This window comes from Schistocerca americana, chromosome 8 (assembly GCF_021461395.2).
Source record: "Schistocerca americana isolate TAMUIC-IGC-003095 chromosome 8, iqSchAmer2.1, whole genome shotgun sequence".
Classification (NCBI taxonomy): Eukaryota; Metazoa; Arthropoda; class Insecta; order Orthoptera; family Acrididae; genus Schistocerca; species Schistocerca americana.
The window spans coordinates 319,657,287-319,673,390 of record NC_060126.1 but is presented as its reverse complement, the minus strand read 5'-3'; the positions used below and the strand labels follow the sequence as shown (position 1 = coordinate 319,673,390).

General features: G+C 53.3%; 1 protein-coding gene across 1 annotated transcript in view; it reads right to left on the bottom strand.

Annotated features, from left to right (window-relative positions):
* Positions 1-228: 228 nt before the first annotated feature.
* The window catches only part of LOC124545228 (vacuolar protein sorting-associated protein 33A), a 109,305-nt gene continuing 93,429 nt past the window's right edge, over positions 229-16,104 (bottom strand). The window contains exons 9-12 of the mRNA XM_047124099.1: positions 14,301-14,453; positions 11,979-12,192; positions 584-688; positions 229-492 (exon numbers count right to left, since the gene is read on the bottom strand). Coding sequence (XP_046980055.1) covers positions 386-492; positions 584-688; positions 11,979-12,192; positions 14,301-14,453 — 579 coding nt within the window. The 3' untranslated portion in view covers positions 229-385. The remainder of the gene's footprint in view (positions 493-583; positions 689-11,978; positions 12,193-14,300; positions 14,454-16,104) is intronic.

The following is a 16,104-nucleotide window of genomic DNA, read 5'->3' as shown; positions in this document are numbered from 1 at the left end:
ATCCCAAGTGGTGTGCGTATTTCTCTTTCACTAACAAAGGCTGTGTCAGAAAGCTTTATGTAAGTGTCTTAATTGTGCCTCTCTGCGAGTAAGTATAACAAGCCGGATAATGACGTGTCACCACTGAAAGCTGCAGGAAAATCAGTAAAACAATAAACAGTTGCAGTGAACAAAGGTGCAGAGGAAGGCTAAATATCTATTATGTAAACATTCAAACAAAAAAAATTGTTACTCATTTGAAACAGAATTTATTTTTTATCATACAAATATTTATGTAGACTTCAACATTTTAGTTGATAGTGTGTAAGTAAATACCATCAAATTAAAAAAAAAAATATTCATTTCCACAGGTAGCAAATAACAATATCGTGGATTGTTTCTGATGTTATTTTGCAGTTCGAGGTGATTCTGGACCCAGAAGTTCCATCAAACTTTTCAAGAAGCTGTTTCCATTTATAAGTTTTGTGGTTGCTACAACAAACTCCACCATAGCTAAAATAAATAAATACATACATAAATAATACAGTACAATTAAACATCACTGCAATCATAGAAAATATAAAAAGGATAAGTAATCACTTACAATCTTCTTGCTGTGAAAGAAACCGTAGTGCTGATATCTCAGCAAAAGTGCAGCCGCCAATGAAGAATACGAGAACTACTTTTGGATAACCCTCATGAGGCCCACCTGTAAACAGAATGCTTGCACTTGATGTGTCAATTTAATATTGTTTAATGCACAATGAGTTACACAAAATCAAGTTAAATGCACAGTACGAAAACAAAGCCCCTCCCCCTCCTCAAAAGGTGTAAATAATTAATGTTTTTTCAGACTAAAGCTTACTCCAGTTAAAGAGTGTTTTTCACCAGTCGGGTTTCTCTTTTGTTTATAAAGCAACTTCTGTAGTCATTTTGGAAATACGGATTTGTAGTATGTCTCTACTATTGGTATTTACAGATTACAAACAGTATTCTTGCTTCTTCCTTTGTTGTTAGTTTCAGGTGAGGCAAAAGGAACGTAGTTGCACAATCACTTTTGGCAATTTTTTGCTTTTTTGGACCCCCGTTTTCTTATGCTGCATTAGTGTTTTTTTCCATTTCACCTTGTTTTTGTAAAACTTCTCCTCAGAGGAAGTAGTACTGTAGTTTCACACATTTCACAATCAGCATAGTTTTTATGTTTATTCATTTGTTTTCAGTGTTGATTGTGAGTGTTGTTCACTATGAATGCATTATTTTTTCTGAAGTTGTATGTGTGGGAGGGCGAGGGGGCGCGAGCGAGAGAGAGAGAGAGAGAGAGAGAGAGAGATAGAGTGTGTGTGTGTGTGTGTGTGTGTGTGTGTGTGTGTGTGTGTGTGTGTGTAGGGGACCAGAGTAATGGTTCAAGTTTTGTGGTGGTGGTTGTTGTTATAGGGAAAACAACTGAGAAAAGATGATTGTGGATGAATGGAAACTAAGTGCGGTAGGGGTGGGGATAGGGTGGCAGAAATGGTGTGATAATACATCTATATTTTATATTACACTAAGTGATCCATTAGGAGGTGTTTCTTTTCTGTTACAGTCTTAAGAATGTGATAGTTTTCTAGCAGATTGAGAAGGTGTTTTATGTTGCTTACCCTTACGATTTCCATGTGTCTCTCTGGTGGTTAGTTTGTGTTGGTGTGGAAAAATCTGATTGATTTGTATCAGGTGTCAAATGTTTTCCTGGTTTGACTCATATCTCCCATCACACCCCTACATACGCATCCCACTCTCTATCCCCCACCCCCAGCCCCTCTCACAGTTCCCATTCACCATTACCATCTCCTCCCAGTTAACTTTCCCCATAACCACCATCCCCATGTGTCCCCCCTCCCCTCTCCTGCTCCCACTTTTTCTCTGCCTGTCCTCAGTCTAATCCCACCCCCCCCCCCCTCCAAAATTCCATTCACAGGTTGTAAACACACACAATCCACTCAGAAAGCTAATGGATAGACATAAACACTGTGCTGAGTGTGAAACATGTCAGAATGGTAAACTGTGTAGGAAGACATTCAGATCAAATTTGCCAACTTGTACTTGTACTCTTGTAGAATTTGTTTATGCTGCTGTACATGGAAACATATAACACACATTATTAGATGGAATCAAGTATTTGTGTTTTTTAAAGATAATTGTACTACATATAGTTTATTTTGTTGAATCAAAAGTGATGTTACTTCTGTATCCTTAAAATTTCACAGTTGGTGGAAAGACAGACAGGGAATATACTTAAAGTTAAGAGACGTGACAATGGGACACAGTTTGTTAATGATTTCAAGAAGACTGGTAGCATCCACGAAACCAGTTCACCATATACAGCGGAGCAGAGAGGTAAACCTGACTGTGATGTCATATTGTACACTGTATGTTTCTACTTGTAAAAAGATACCTTATGGGAAATGGTTTGAGAAGAAAACATCATTGAAGTGTATGAGGAAGTTTTGGTATAGAGGGGGGGCCGAGAGGGTCCGCGGGCAGAGAGAGGGGGGGGGCCGAGAGGGTCGCGGGCAGAGAGAGGGGGGGGGGGCCGAGAGGGTCGCGGGCAGAGAGAGGGGGGGGGGCCGAGAGGGTCGCGGGCAGAGAGAGGGGGGGGGCCGAGAGGGTCGCGGGCAGAGAGGGGGGGGGGCCGAGAGGGTCGCGGGCAGAGAGGGGGGGGGGCCGAGAGGGTCGCGGGCAGAGAGAGTGGGGGGGGCCCGAGAGGGTCGCGGGCAGAGAGAGGGGGGGGGGCCCGAGTGGGTCGCGGGCAGAGAGAGAGGGGGGGGGGCCCGAGTGGGTCGCGGGCAGAGAGAGAGGGGGGGGGCCGAGAGGGTCGCGGGCAGAGAGAGAGGGGGGGGGGCCGAGAGGGTCGCGGGCAGAGAGAGTGGGGGGGGGCCGAGAGGGTCGCGGGCAGAGAGAGGGCGGGGGGGCCCGAGAGGGTCGCGGGCAGAGAGAGTGGGGGGGGGCCCGAGTGGGTCGCGGGCAGAGAGAGTGGGGGGGGGGCCCGAGTGGGTCGCGGGCAGAGAGAGTGGGGGGGGGCCCGAGTGGGTCGCGGGCAGAGAGAGTGGGGGGGGGGCCCGAGTGGGTCGCGGGCAGAGAGAGTGGGGGGGGGCCCGAGTGGGTCGCGGGCAGAGAGAGTGGGGGGGGGCCCGAGTGGGTCGCGGGCAGAGAGAGTGGGGGGGGGGCCCGAGTGGGTCGCGGGCAGAGAGAGTGGGGGGGGGCCCGAGTGGGTCGCGGGCAGAGAGAGTGGGGGGGGGCCCGAGTGGGTCGCGGGCAGAGAGAGTGGGGGGGGGGCCCGAGTGGGTCGCGGGCAGAGAGAGTGGGGGGGGGCCCGAGTGGGTCGCGGGCAGAGAGAGTGGGGGGGGGCCCGAGTGGGTCGCGGGCAGAGAGAGTGGGGGGGGGCCCGAGTGGGTCGCGGGCAGAGAGAGTGGGGGGGGGGCCCGAGTGGGTCGCGGGCAGAGAGAGTGGGGGGGGGCCCGAGTGGGTCGCGGGCAGAGAGAGTGGGGGGGGGCCCGAGTGGGTCGCGGGCAGAGAGAGTGGGGGGGGGGCCCGAGTGGGTCGCGGGCAGAGAGAGTGGGGGGGGGGCCCGAGTGGGTCGCGGGCAGAGAGAGTGGGGGGGGGGCCCGAGTGGGTCGCGGGCAGAGAGAGTGGGGGGGGGGCCCGAGTGGGTCGCGGGCAGAGAGAGTGGGGGGGGGGCCCGAGTGGGTCGCGGGCAGAGAGAGTGGGGGGGGGGCCCGAGTGGGTCGCGGGCAGAGAGAGTGGGGGGGGGGCCCGAGTGGGTCGCGGGCAGAGAGAGTGGGGGGGGGGCCCGAGTGGGTCGCGGGCAGAGAGAGTGGGGGGGGGGCCCGAGTGGGTCGCGGGCAGAGAGAGTGGGGGGGGGGCCCGAGTGGGTCGCGGGCAGAGAGAGTGGGGGGGGCCCGAGTGGGTCGCGGGCAGAGAGAGTGGGGGGGGCCCGAGTGGGTCGCGGGCAGAGAGAGTGGGGGGGGCCCGAGTGGGTCGCGGGCAGAGAGAGTGGGGGGGGCCCGAGTGGGTCGCGGGCAGAGAGAGTGGGGGGGGCCCGAGAGGGTGGCGGGCAGAGAGAGTGGGTCGCGGGCAGAGAGAGAGGGTGGCGGGCAGAGAGAGAGGGTCGCGGGCAGAGAGAGAGGGTGGCGGGCAGAGAGAGAGGGTGGCGGGCAGAGAGAGAGGGTGGCGGGCAGAGAGAGAGGGTGGCGGGCAGAGAGAGAGGGTGGCGGGCAGAGAGAGGGGGTGGCGGGCAGAGAGAGGGGGGTGGCGGGCAGAGAGAGGGGGTGGCGGGCAGAGAGAGGGGGTGGCGGGCAGAGAGAGGGGGTGGCGGGCAGAGAGAGGGGGTGGCGGGCAGAGAGAGGGGGTGGCGGGCAGAGAGAGGGGGTGGCGGGCAGAGAGAGGGGGTGGCGGGCAGAGAGAGGGGGTGGCGGGCAGAGAGAGGGGGTGGCGGGCAGAGAGAGGGGGTGGCGGGCAGAGAGAGGGGGTGGCGGGCAGAGAGAGGGGGTGGCGGGCAGAGAGAGGGGGGTGGCGGGCAGAGAGAGGGGGGTGGCGGGCAGAGAGAGGGGGTGGCGGGCAGAGAGAGGGGGTGGCGGGCAGAGAGAGGGGGTGGCGGGCAGAGAGAGGGGGTGGCGGGCAGAGAGAGGGGGTGGCGGGCAGAGAGAGGGGGTGGCGGGCAGAGAGAGGGGGTGGCGGGCAGAGAGAGGGGGTGGCGGGCAGAGAGAGGGGGTGGCGGGCAGAGAGAGGGGGGTGGCGGGCAGAGAGAGGGGGTGGCGGGCAGAGAGAGGGGGTGGCGGGCAGAGAGAGGGGGTGGCGGGCAGAGAGAGGGGGTGGCGGGCAGAGAGAGGGGGTGGCGGGCAGAGAGAGGGGGTGGCGGGCAGAGAGAGGGGGTGGCGGGCAGAGAGAGGGGGTGGCGGGCAGAGAGAGGGGGTGGCGGGCAGAGAGAGGGGGTGGCGGGCAGAGAGGGGGTGGCGGGCAGAGGGGGGTGGCGGGCAGAGGGGGGTGGCGGGCAGAGGGGGGTGGCGGGCAGAGGGGGGGTGGCGGGCAGAGGGGGGTGGCGGGCAGAGGGGGGTGGCGGGCAGAGGGGGGTGGCGGGCAGAGGGGGGTGGCGGGCAGAGGGGGGTGGCGGGCAGAGGGGGGTGGCGGGCAGAGGGGGGTGGCGGGCAGAGGGGGGTGGCGGGCAGAGGGGGGTGGCGGGCAGAGGGGGGTGGCGGGCAGAGGGGGGTGGCGGGCAGAGGGGGGTGGCGGGCAGAGGGGGGTGGCGGGCAGAGGGGGGTGGCGGGCAGAGGGGGGTGGCGGGCAGAGGGGTGTGGCGGGCAGAGGGGGGTGGCGGGCAGAGGGGTGTGGCGGGCAGAGGGGGGTGGCGGGCAGAGGGGGGTGGCGGGCAGAGGGGGGTGGCGGGCAGAGGGGGGTGGCGGGCCGAGAGGGTGGCGGGCAGAGGGGGGTGGCGGGCCGAGAGGGTGGCGGGCAGAGGGGGGTGGCGGGCCGAGTGGGTGGCGGGCAGAGGGGGGTGGCGGGCCGAGTGGGTGGCGGGCAGAGGGGGGTGGCGGGCCGAGTGGGTGGCGGGCAGAGGGGGGTGGCGGGCCGAGTGGGTGGCGGGCAGAGGGGGGTGGCGGGCCGAGTGGGGTGGCGGGCCGAGTGGGTGGCGGGCAGAGGGGGGTGGCGGGCCGAGTGGGTGGCGGGCAGAGGGGGGTGGCGGGCCGAGTGGGTGGCGGGCCGAGTGGGTGGCGGGCAGAGGGGGGTGGCGGGCCGAGTGGGTGGCGGGCAGAGGGGGGTGGCGGGCCGAGTGGGGGGCGGGCAGAGGGGGGTGGCGGGCCGAGTGGGGGGCGGGCAGAGGGGGGTGGCGGGCCGAGTGGGGGGCGGGCAGAGGGGGGGTGGCGGGCCGAGTGGGGGGCGGGCAGAGGGGGGTGGCGGGCCGAGTGGGGGGCGGGCAGAGGGGGGTGGCGGGCCGAGTGGGGGGCGGGCAGAGGGGGGTGGCGGGCCGAGTGGGGGGCGGGCAGAGGGGGGTGGCGGGCCGAGTGGGGGGCGGGCCGAGTGGGGGGCGGGCAGAGGGGGGTGGCGGGCCGAGTGGGGGGCGGGCAGAGGGGGGTGGCGGGCCGAGTGGGGGGCGGGCAGAGGGGGGGGGCGGGCAGAGGGGGGTGGCGGGCAGAGGGGGGCGGGCGGGCAGAGGGGAGTGGCGGGCAGAGGGGGGGGGGCGGGCAGAGGGGAGTGGCGGGCAGAGGGGGGGGCGGGCAGAGGGGAGTGGCGGGCAGAGTGGGGGGCGGGCAGAGGGGAGGGGGGGCAGAGAGGGGGGTCCGGGCAGAGGGGGGGGGGGTCCGGTCAGAGGGGGGGGGGGGCGGGCAGAGGGGGGTCCGGGCCGGGTGGGGGGCGGGCAGAGGGGGGTCCGGGCCGGGTGGGGGGCGGGCAGAGGGGGGTCCGGGCCGGGTGGGGGGCGGGCAGAGGGGGGTCCGGGCCGGGTGGGGGGCGGGCAGAGGGGGGTCCGGGCCGGGTGGGGGGCGGGCAGAGGGGGGTCCGGGCCGGGTGGGGGGCGGGCAGAGGGGGGTCCGGGCCGGGTGGGGGGCGGGCAGAGGGGGGTCCGGGCCGGGTGGGGGGCGGGCAGAGGGGGGTCCGGGCCGGGTGGGGGGCGGGCAGAGGGGGGTCCGGGCCGGGTGGGGGGCGGGCAGAGGGGGGTCCGGGCCGGGTGGGGGGCGGGCAGAGGGGGGTCCGGGCCGGGTGGGGGGCGGGCAGAGGGGGGTCCGGGCCGGGTGGGGGGCGGGCAGAGGGGGGTCCGGGCCGGGTGGGGGGCGGGCAGAGGGGGGTCCGGGCCGGGTGGGGGGCGGGCAGAGGGGGGTCCGGGCCGGGTGGGGGGCGGGCAGAGGGGGGTCCGGGCCGGGTGGGGGGCGGGCAGAGGGGGGTCCGGGCCGGGTGGGCGGCGGGGGGGGGTCCGAGCCGGGAGGGCGGCGGGGGGGGCCGAACCGGGAGGGCGGCGGGGGGGGGGCCGAGCTGGGTGGGCGGCGGGGGGGGGCCGAGTTGGGAGGGCGGCGGGGGGGGGCCGAGTTGGGAGGGCGGCGGGGGGGGGGCCGAGTTGGGATAGCGGCGGGGGGGGGGAGAGGGGCAGGCGGCGGGGGGGGGGGGGAGAGGGGCAGGCGGCGGCGGGGGGGGAGAGGGGCAAGCGGCGGGGGGGGGGAGAGGGGCAGGCGTCGGGGGGGGTGGAGAGGGGCAGGCGGCGGGGGTGGGGGGAGAGGGGCAGGCGGCGGGGGTGGGGGGGGAGAGGGGCAGGCGGCGGGGGGGGGGGGGGGAGAGGGGCAGGCGGCGGGGGGGAGAGGGGCAGGCGGCGGGGGGGAGAGGGGCAGGCGGCGGGGGGGAGAGGGGCAGGCGGCGGGGGGGAGAGGGGCAGGCGGCGGGGGGGAGAGGGGCAGGCGGCGGGGGGGAGAGGGGCAGGCGGCGGGGGAGAGAGGGGCAGGCGGCGGGGGAGAGAGGGGCAGGCGGCGGGGGAGAGAGGCAGGCGGCGGGGGAGAGAGGCAGGCGGCGGGGGAGAGAGGCAGGCGGCGGGGGAGAGAGGCAGGCGGCGGGGGAGAGAGGCAGGCGGTGGGGGAGAGAGGCAGGCGGTGGGGGAGAGAGGCAGGCGGTGGGGGAGAGAGGCAGGCGGTGGGGGAGAGAGGCAGGCGGTGGGGGAGAGAGGCAGGCGGTGGGGGAGAGAGGCAGGCGGTGGGGGAGAGAGGCAGGCGGTGGGGGAGAGAGGCAGGCGGTGGGGGAGAGAGGCAGGCGGTGGGGGAGAGAGGCAGGCGGTGGGGGAGAGAGGCAGGCGGTGGGGGAGAGAGGCAGGCGGTGGGGGAGAGAGGCAGGCGGTGGGGGAGAGAGGCAGGCGGTGGGGGAGAGAGGCAGGCGGTGGGGGAGAGAGGCAGGCGGTGGGGGAGAGAGGCAGGCAGTGGGGGAGAGAGGCAGGCGGTGGGGGAGAGAGGCAGGCGGTGGGGGAGAGAGGCAGGCGGTGGGGGAGAGAGGCAGGCGGTGGGGGAGAGAGGCAGGCGGTGGGGGAGAGAGGCAGGCGGTGGGGGAGAGAGAGGGGAGGAGGAGGTGGGAAGAGGAGGAGGAGCTGGAGAGAGAGGGGAGGAGGAGGTGGGAAGAGGAGGAGGAGCTGGAGAGAGAGGGGAGGAGGAGGTGGGAAGAGGAGGAGGAGCTGGAGAGAGAGGGGGAGGAGGAGGACGAGGAGGAGCTGGAGAGAGAGGGGGAGGAGGAGATTGGGAGGAGGAGGAGCTGGAGAGAGAAGGGGGGAGGAGGAGGAGCGAGAGAGAGAGGGGGAGGAGATGGGAGTAAGAGCTGGAGAGAGAGAGAGAGGGGGGGGAGGAGGAGGAGCTGGAGAGAGAGAGGGGGGGGAGGAGGAGAGAGAGGGGGGAGGAGGAGATGGGAGGAGGAGGAGCTGGAGAAAGAGGGGTAGGAGGAGATGGGAGGAACAGCTGGAGAGATAGACGGGGAGGAGGAGGAGCTGGACAGAGAGGGGGATGAGGAGATGGGAGGAAGAGCTGGAGAGAGAGAGGGGAGGAGGAGATGGGAGGAGGAGGAGCTGGTGAGAGAGGGGGGAGGAGGAGATGGGAGTAGGATGAGCTGGAGAGAAATGTGGGCAATGGACAAAGAAAGGAGTAGGAGTAGGAGTAGGAGTAGGAGTAAGAGTAGGAGGAGGAGGAGCTGGACAGAGAAGGGGGCCAAAACATTCAGTAGGTACATCCCATACCAATACATATTTACCATTTCTGAATTATCGCTGGTTTTGCTAGCGAGGTATAAATCTAGATTATATTATGGAGAAACATTATAATCTGCTTATACGTAGGAATCAATTCTTATGCATTTAACTTTGGCTGGAGTTTATGATATGGACATGAAGCAATTTGATGTGAAAACTGCCTTTCTGAATGGCAATTTAGAAGAAGATATTTTAATAAAATAGCCTACCTCACATGTATTCAGATTCTTATTTTGCTGGAGATACAGGCAGTCATCATTCAACAGTTGGTTACGTCAGCACATGAACTAGTGGATTTGTTAACCTGGATATCTTGCAGGGACAAATGTGTTGCCAGATCTATAAAGGAAGTGGACTATGTTGCAGCGTCCAACACAATTGCTGAAATATGTGACTTCCAACATCCCTGCAGGAGCTCAGCGCCAACATGGAACAACCAACCCCACTCTTTGTGGACAATCATAGTGCATTTCAATAGTTAAAAAAAAAATAAAAAAAAGATGAACATTACAAAAGTAACGAACACATAGACAAAGTTTCATTACATTTGTGAAAAGATAAATTATTGTTCTATTCTTGTATCCTATATCAAGTCACAATATCAGTTGTTTACAAAAGATCTTCCCAAAGATAGTTATACACCAATTGTAGATCATTATCAAATGTGTCTTGAACAAGATGAAGAGCGTAACTTAAGGGGGCTTCTTGTGCTTATTATCTTGTGATGTCTGTTTGCAGATGGACAATATATTATTAGTGCACCAGATATTTTAATATCTTTGTCATTTCCAACAAACAATCCTTTATTCCTTTGCATACTTTTTTTGTCCTGTTGCCATCGTTAATGGAACCTATTCTGTGTCGTGTTTGAAGTGCCTTTTGCTTTTTATTCAAGTAATAAAACTTATTCATCATCAACTGTCCAACGTCTTACAGATCCAGCAAAATGTGTTCATTAACTGGGATATCATCACTTTCCTTTTTTTTTTTTTTTGCATGTCACTCAAGTCTTTGAGGAGAGCTGTAATATTTGGAAAAAATCATTTTTTGTGCCAACAGGAATACAACTTATAAATAAAATTGGACAGATATTGACACAAAAAAATGATTTTTTCCAAATATTTACAGTTATGTATAACCACTTGAGGAAAGCTTTATTAGAGTTCAATTCACCGAAGATGTTTTACATGGAAAGTGAATGTTAAAACATGAACTGAACAAATCCCACCATCTGATGACCTGTACCTAAAAATTATGGCTCTTAGAAAACTGAGAAACATGCTAAAGAATTGAACACTGCATTTTTGGAGGCAACACGAAGGGCTGTGTCGGCCCAGACAAGAAGCAAGCATCTACACACAAACAATTTGGCCTCTAGGCATCCAGTACAACAACAGTACAAATCCCAAAGTAATGTGGAGCACAAAGAAGGTGGGCAACAAAACACCTGGAATGGAACCTAGATCAATGGGGTATTTTTCTATCCTACACCCTGTACGTAGAAACACAGTTCATGATTACTCACACTGGCGGTAATGAGGAGACTGGCGGAATGCAACAGGTGGGTCTGGTGATGACTGACATCAGTGATCACGAGGTGTATTAATGCCCCACAAGTCCAGTTTAGGTGAGTGTCTATGCTTAGACACCCCATGCGGGTACACAGCTGTTGCCTGGAGCTCACATTATCTCTGACATGGTCTCTCTATCGACCCCCACACCAGGTACGGAATCTGAATCACCCACAGATACTAAACATATGGTTCTCTTCAACAATGAGTGCACCATCTGTATGATTCCTGATATTATCATAGAAGGGGATTAAACAGCCAGCTACCAGTTTATGTCTCAGGCATGCTTCAGTAGGGAGGAGAGTCAGTCATGTTTTAGGTGTATCACATACAGGTGTCAGGTGACTCTCATGGCCATTGATGGTAATTTGAGAGCTATGCAGCATCAAGAGAAAATTCTCCATACTGTTCTCCATTCCTACAGTCAACAGTTTGACAATGTGTTAATCTTTCAAGGTGGCACTGCTCCAGCACACAATGTCCATATTGTAAAAACTGTCCTCCAGGAAGCAGGAATGAATCAAATGGAATGACCTGTCGCATCTGCTAATATGAACTCTAATAGACCTGCTTGGTCCAGTTGAAATTGCAGTGCAATGTTGCAGGAAACATTTTCACCCAAAGGATCGTGCAAGGATGGCAGTCACTGAAGAGCAGGACAGGCATGAAAAGTATGTCTCAATTAACTTGTAGCCAATATGCCGAGGAGCTACAACTGGATACAGTGCAGAGCAACGCAGTATTGAGTGTTAACCGGCAGCAGACAAGGTTTCAAAGAGTTTCCATTCTCAGCAGACTTGTTTTACATTAATTATTACTTTTTCCATAGTAACATATTTTTCTTCTTTTTTAGTTTCATGAAGTTTATTGTTTTGTTTCCTGAACCTGAAGCAAGTCCTCACATTTTTGCAGATTTGATGGTGGCATAAAAAAACTTTGTGCAATTTGTTTTATGTTTTTTTAGTTCCTCTTGCTATATTTAATTTTACTTTGTTTTGGAATCGACTGTCCTTTCATCTCCATAAGCTTCTACTTTACCCCCGTCTCAATTTCTCTCTCTCACTATGATGTTACAGCTATTCAGACAACTTTCCACAGGCTATCATGACTCTCACAGTAAAAGCCTTCTCAAGGTCAATAAAGGCCATATGGCTTTCTGTGTTGTTCTATGATGTTTTTAATCACAAAACCTTGTCTGTGGAAGAACAAACTAATCTAAATCCATTTTTTTCTTCAGAAGTAATGGCTTCTGTGATAGTCTTCATGTGCGGATTGATTGTCTTTAAGTATAGTTTTTAGCCAGTGTTTAGAAGACTAAAACCACAATAGTTTTTACAGTCATTAAGTTTCCCTTTCTTGGGAAAAGGGGATTACTTCTGCTGTATAGCAATGGTCTGAGATCTTGCCATTTATCAACATTAATACACTCTATATTACATTAGTTCAGTATTCTCTCTTCTACATTAGTTTTAATTTATTCATGTCATTTTTACAGACTCAAAGATGGGGTTGAAACCCCAAGATTGTGTTCCTGTCAAACAATTGACTTTTAACCAAGACTCTAGTAAAAAGGAACTGCTTCTACACCATGCTAACTGTACCACATGCCTCATAAAATCATTGGAAACTGTACTTGTAAGGTTGCTAAAAATAGAATGGAATAGGAAACCTCAAATCAACTGTAAACAAACCTTTGCCTTCCTCTAACGTAGGTCCTGGAAGTAGGGCCAACACATCTTGAATGCCTCGCCAACCTGATGGTCTCACAAGATGTTGTGCAAGACGAACACTCAGAGGTGCATAAACGCTATGCACATAGCTCACATCAGTCGGTGATGTTTCACTGCCATTATCTACTGTTAATTGGAGTGTCTTGCGCAACACAGCATATTGCCTTGGACCTTGCTGTCATTAAACAGAAAATAACAATACATAAAAATCTTGTTAAAAATTATACATGTTGCTATATGTGTGACATTCACTGACTCTTAGTTCCATGACACAAAGAACACAGTTCTTAATACTTTTGACCATATATATTTTGATGTCTTACCAAACTGAAATCTTATCACTAATTAGACCTAATAATACAGGAGAACTGTTGAATATATAAGGTCACAGACCACTAAAAAGAGGTATAGCAAAAACCTATTAATTAAATGGCAGCAGACAGAGCCATAAACGAAGTGCCACTCAGACTCCGTTTCACAACTAGGTGACACCTCAAACGATAAAAGTGAGTATAGTGTTCAAGGAAATGACACTCTTTGGGAATTAAGTACTCCACTGACCAGACAAACAGATCTAGAGGAAAATAAACAGCAAAATTTTACAAGCTATATCAGAAAAGCTCTGAAGATCATCTTCAAGTAAAGGGAAGAAAATTGAGGTGAGCACATGACAAAAATGAACACCAATAGCAAGAGAAAATAAGCAAATGATAGAAAATAGAGTTAAGAATTTTAAAAGAAAGTGTTTATTAACCCTGCAGCAGGCGCGCTTAAGATTGTTGCGTCAGTGGGCGCGTGGGGCACTCTGTGCCGCCTACATTTAAATACATAAAAAAGCAGGTTTTTTTAAATTTTTTGTTGGAATTATTTATTGTTTATAACATCATTCTTAACAGCAACTTTTAATATGATATGTACACATATATCCAAGGTGCACGGGAAAATTAAAATTGTTACAGAATATCTGACATATGTTTCCAGGATATTTCCTAAGCACTACTTTAATAACAAATTGTAAATAAATTATAACCGCAGATATGATTCTATTGTTTACCATTGTTACAGCAAGTTTTACAAAAATGTGCAATATGTATAAAAACTTTGTAGTAATAATAAAGAATAAGGCAGTCAGTAAATACATATCAAGAATCACACACTTTCTTCCTCTGGAGAAGTTCTGCAATCATTACATGTGACAGAATTATGGCAATGTTGCTTGCAAATGAATCTTTTTCAGCTGTTGCGAGTGACAGTAGTTTTATTATTTTGTTTACCACCACAAAGATGGCACCTCCCACACCTTATTACAGTCTCATCGTGACTGGCGGGAACTGATTGCTGAGGTCACAGAAATCCTTTAATATCTCATGGTAGAGTAGAGAGCTGAGCCCTTTCTTTCAAATGGCAGTCCATCAGAGCCAAGGCCAGGTTTGTTAGGTAGGTTCTTCTTCAGAATCTTTTCTTTGGATTGTTTGCAAAAAACAAGACCTGGGAATTTATCCCAGCGATATCAAGATAACGAAAAAACAATGCTAAGGGCCATCTTCTTGTGGTCCTTTGTGTAGAGTAGGATGTATACGTATAATCCACAGTATTGACTCCACTTTTTGTTGCATTGTAGTCCAAATTTACAACAGACTTGCCTGTAGCGGTGTCGATTTCAGCAGTTTTGTGCATTGATGACAGGAAAAGCACAGCCTTGTTCCTTTTTGTTTGGCACGAAACAAGACAGAAGTCATCTTGAAATCCGAAAAGACAATTTCCAATTTCTCGCGATCTGCTGGGCAAAAGTTCCAGCAGGAAATAGTATAATACAAGACATGTAGGAAAGCTAAGTACTGTTTTGGAAAAACTCTCATAAAAACATTTTTCAGACCAAAATTTATTTGTACAAGAAACGGCATTTCTTATACAATTTTTCTACATAGCTGCCACCACTGTTCAGACATTTTTCATAGCAGGAAACCAACTTTTCTGTGCCCTATTAATACAAAGATTCTGCCAATGACGATAGCCACTGCTACAGACAGTTGTTTTGCATTCTGCTTTTTGAGTTCCTTCCCAGAAGTGAAACTGTCAATGTGGTATGATACTGTGACACACTGAGAAAATATCAGCACACAGTTCAAAACATACGGGCAGAAATGCTCAGTCACGGCACTGTGTCACTTCATGACAAACACACATCCTCTCATTCTCCTGGAGTCACTCAAAATGTTATTTAACACAATTTGGAATTCTATTATGGACTCTACTGAGATGAATATTAGGCTATTATCTTACCTGCACACGTAACAGTCCTGCTTGTTCAAGGTTGCTAAGTGTCAGAATGTGCTGGAAACCATAGGTTTGAAGAATGTCTCTTTTGTAATGCTCCAAGACTTTCTGGCGTAAACCACTGTTGGTGACAGACTGCATGCATAGTAGCCTGAGTACCTGTGTTAACAGATATTAAAATATATCTATTTCATGAATATATACTGCTACACAAATTTATTAACTGGATACTACAGAAAAATCTATTTCCTTTGGGAGCAAGTGCATTATCTGATGAAAACATACATAGGCATTAACTATCATCACAAAACTAACTAATGCTATTAGGTTTAGCAAATGACATTTCTGGTTTTCTAACTTGAGGGAAAAATGTCCCAGAGGTGGTCTGCTATTATTGCACCTTAATGCAACCTGTGGTAGTGGCTAGGATGAATGTTATGCCTCACCCTTTGCATCGATGTATTTCAAAAAGTGTAGATGGGTGGGTGATTTCGTAGATCCACACAACACTTCAATTGACCTAGTTCTATCTGTCAGATACTGTGAGCAATCATGTTGGATGTGTTGACTGTATGAATACCAACACAAATGAGAAATACTGTAGATGATTCATCACAATTTATACACCTGATTTTATATGGGTGTATGTTTCCTAGTGCCAGTGTTGTGTAAAATGACCATCCCCTCAACATTTTTGTGTGACTGATCAGATTGCCACCGAGCTGTTTCATAACGTGAGTGCCAGAGTGCAAGCCTTCCTTACAATGAAGTTGGTTTAACAGACCACAACTTATTTTCCAACACTTGCAGCTCAACAGTGGGGAAGCTGCTGGCAGGGGGCAGCTTTTCTTTATTTTTTATAGAGTACAGCCGACAAGCTTTCTTGGCTACAATGTCAGCTTCCTTATTTCCATGGATTCTGACATACTCTGATACCAGCAGAATACCATTTCCTTTCTCTTGTCATCTAGATGCATAAGAGAGTCTTCAATCACCTGAAGTATTTTCTATGCGTGAAAGCAGTTTAAGGCATCAAGAGAACCGGAGAAGACATCAAAACTTGTCCTCCATCACATCTCATATGTTCCTGAACATTAATGATTGCATCCAATTCTGCACTGTAGATTCTAAATTTGTTTGGCATGTGGATTCTAATGATAGTCAAGGAAAATAACTGAGCAACCAAATGGGTCCACTTCTTAAACCTATCACTGTACACTTCAATATATTTTGACACATGTGTAACACATTGCCCAAAGAATATTTTCAAACAATATTGGGTATGCAACCTTTTCTAAAAGCTATCATACCTAAAATAGCTCTGGGCCCCTTGGTGCAGAATATTAGTATTTGCCACACCACTTTCCAAAAGACAGCCCTTTGCACCATAAATCAAAATTGAAAGCACAAGCCATACTCTCCACTGATCTTGTAGTAGTAAAGCTTCTGGCCATCTTGGGAACCTGCTGATCATGGTCTGGTAACAGCGGAAGTTATTAGAAACAGTTAGTGGCCTGATGAGATCCAGAAATATGTGCACTACACGTTTGTTTAGAGTAACGAGTTTTTGAGCAGTGCCTGCACAAGTTGTATCACTGTTTACATATGGAAGGTGACAAATTCCTGGATTTATGAGTGACAGTCTTCCTGCACAGCAGGTCATACAAAGTTATGTGTCAGCAGCGGCTTGATACCATGTGTTCTTGCTGGATGACAGTCCATCCAAGGACTTTAATACAAAGAAGTAGTGCTTGATTTATAAAAAAGGAGGCTCCAGTACTTTTTAAAAAATCTTAAAACATTATTTGTT